The following is a 2,901-nucleotide window of genomic DNA, read 5'->3' on the forward strand; positions in this document are numbered from 1 at the left end:
CCCACTTATGTCTTAGAGTCTCGTCGATTCAACTTGTACATGTAGCTTCTAGATTGGTGATGTAATCCTTATCCGAATGAAAGGATCTTGATCAATTCAAGAGATGTTGAAAAAGATGAAATATCAAGAATACAATGGCAGAAACATGTTCCATGGGGGTTTCAATAAAACAAAAGAAAGCAAGAATAAGTTAGAAAATAGAAATTGAATTGAGGAAGGAAATATAAGAACACTCCACCTTTGTGATTATTCTCTAAGGATAAATACAATGAGAATTCGTTACTTGAAAAAACTATAAAAAGTAAGAATCAAATGAAGACTAAAACACTTTTCCTTTTAGTGATTATTTTTTACATTGAATAAAAATAAACAATAAACAATAAACGAAGGGTCACAATTTTAGACTAAACGTGATATTGTGATCTTTGAGTTAGTTTACAAAAGAATGATCCAGCCTTCACTTAAACATTAACATCAATACAGTTTGAATGGTCCTATGAAAGTTTCTATATCTTTTCCTTTTCATAAACCTTTTCATATGAATTCTAGGACTGAATTCCTTGGTCAAAAGGTACAATCACAAATAGCTAACTCAAGATGCTTGGCAAGTTTCGCATCATCAATGATTAGGTAGAACATGACTAGTTTTATCAAATTAGTTGTTAAAGAAACATAGTATTGCAATGAATAAGCAAATGAACATTTTTGTCTTTGCTTCTTCTGACTACGGAAAATCAAACACTTGCCACTTGCCATGCAGAAGACATAATTACTGGCCTTCCTTTCCATCCAAGTAGAAGGTTTCCCTTCTCACTTGATAATGTGTAGCCATCACAGTCATAAACAGAAAGCATCATTCTAACTTGGCTTGTGCACTTCAATGGCATCACCTGAAATCCTGCTCTGCCCAATTGCCTTCTCCACTGGTCTACCCTTTCATGTCTTTCTATTCTCTCTGGACCCTCATAAGCTACGATATTCAGAATTTCCTCTGCAAAGTGTAATCTCTCTATCTTCATCCTTTGTTGGCTGTTTCTTGGCATGCATGCCTCAAGAGAGTCAAATATGGCTGAGTAATAGTGAAGGGACTCCAAAAATCTCCCAAGGAAGAAAGGGCCATTATGGTTTGTGTCTTGCTCCACCACTGTAAAAGCAGTTGGACTTAACTTCTTCACTGACAGCAGAATTTCCTTCAGATTGCCTCTACTCTCTTTCACATACTTGTGCAGCTGCAAGATACTATTAACAAATAAAGCTTCACCTTCTCTCAAGTTCAGCTTCTCCACAGTAAAAAGAGAAGGAGATGCAGGCTCAGAAAATGTGTGGAATTCAAGATGCATTCCCAAAGAGCTTGCTTCCTGCACAAGAACATTCATGCTGGTTTGAAGTTTAGAGTTATCTTCATTGTCTGTTAAGCCAGTGATCCTAACCATTGGAGGCCCTTCAGGCCTTGAAACAAAGGCCCTGATCAAAGAAGACCATTGAAGGGTATGCTGCATTCCTAAATCAACAATGTGTATTGAGCTCTTTCCTTGTGATGCTTGGAATATGGCTTCATTTGCAGCCATGAAACCAAAGGCAATGTAAGGTGTGATTTGGTAAAGAAGTTGAAATGCTTCCAGCTTATTCTCCCTATTGATCAAAGGCATATCCGTTAAAGTACTTTTTGACAACCTGCACTTCAATCCTGTGGCAAAACAGTAAGAAACTCTCTGCAGTGCATCTCCTGAAGGGCTTGCCAAAGCCCAGATTCTGTTAATCAGCAACTCTGCCTGGTGGTTGTCCCTGCACCCCACAGCTTCAGCACATGCCAGCAACATATGAACCAACTCTAACCCTTGGTCCACATCAAGGTTGGCCTCTTTTCCACAATGCACAAACTCAGGTAAAGTACCAAAAGGGTCACTCATTACAACCTCTTCCTCCAACATTGTCAGATTTTCATACATCTCCAACTCTGAATCCTCCATGGTGGCTGGAAGATATCCAAAGACAGCATTCATGGAGGAGTATTCATAAGCATCAGCCTCATCCTCATCATTATTCATCATCACAAAGTGGCCAAAACTTTGATGCTTCTCTTGGTGCCCTTTATCTGCTTTCTCATACTGATCCATGTTGATGAAGCTGTCAACAAAGTCGTCAACTTCTGATGAAGCCAAACAAGGAGTGCTGGCATCAGAATAACATAACTCAGTATCCTCAAACACTACTCCCTCTTGATCTTGGCACTCTCCTTGTTCTTGCTCCATTCTTGCAGGACAATACCTTCTGATGGCAAATTCATGGTTAACACTTTCATTCAGATAAGAAGATAATAGCCACCTGTTTATGTCTTCCATTGTTACTTGAGGTGCTTGAAACCTGGAACAAAAGAAGGGGAAGAAGGATCAGATTAGAGTGATTTGTGACCTTAGTTAGTCTTTTTCAAAGAGACTTCCCTCACACTGTGTTTTAAAATGCTTCAAAAGTAGCTAGCAAGATACATAATAAACACTATTCAAAAGGGGTATCATTGAAGAATGATACTTCGATTCTCTTGGCCTGTGAGTAAAACTTGCTTGTACATAGTTTATAATTTAATATCAATTGCATACTATTTTTGAAATAAATTTTGAGAATTGCCAGTTCAACATGTTCATGCAACAGTTTTCCCCTTTCTTTATAGTTTTTGCGTTCGCTAAAAGTTCGTTCTGCTATGACTTTTTGGTTAGTTGTCATCTACTGAAGATTCTATCGAGGAGGCTTTGCAACAGTGCCACACACTATGTACAATTCTTTCAGAATAAAATATTCTCTTGAGCATTTCTACCTATTGTTTTTTTCACGAAAGATTTTCATTATACATTTATACATTTATATTTATATATATATATATATATATATATATATATATATATT

At 37.3% G+C, this 2,901-nt stretch overlaps 1 protein-coding gene across 1 annotated transcript; it reads right to left on the bottom strand.

Annotated features, from left to right (window-relative positions):
- Positions 1–497: 497 nt before the first annotated feature.
- LOC106778435 (DELLA protein GAI1-like) lies at positions 498–2,533 on the bottom strand. The gene is made up of 2 exons (XM_014666390.2): positions 2,449–2,533; positions 498–2,364 (listed from the first exon to the last, which is right to left on the bottom strand). Exon 2 carries the CDS (start codon positions 2,340–2,342, stop codon positions 735–737), a length of 1,608 nt encoding a protein of 535 aa, XP_014521876.1. The 5' UTR covers positions 2,343–2,364; positions 2,449–2,533; the 3' UTR covers positions 498–734.
- Between the last annotated feature and the right edge of the window lie 368 nt (positions 2,534–2,901).

This window comes from Vigna radiata, unplaced genomic scaffold (assembly GCF_000741045.1).
Source record: "Vigna radiata var. radiata cultivar VC1973A unplaced genomic scaffold, Vradiata_ver6 scaffold_330, whole genome shotgun sequence".
NCBI classification, from domain to species: Eukaryota; Viridiplantae; Streptophyta; class Magnoliopsida; order Fabales; family Fabaceae; genus Vigna; species Vigna radiata.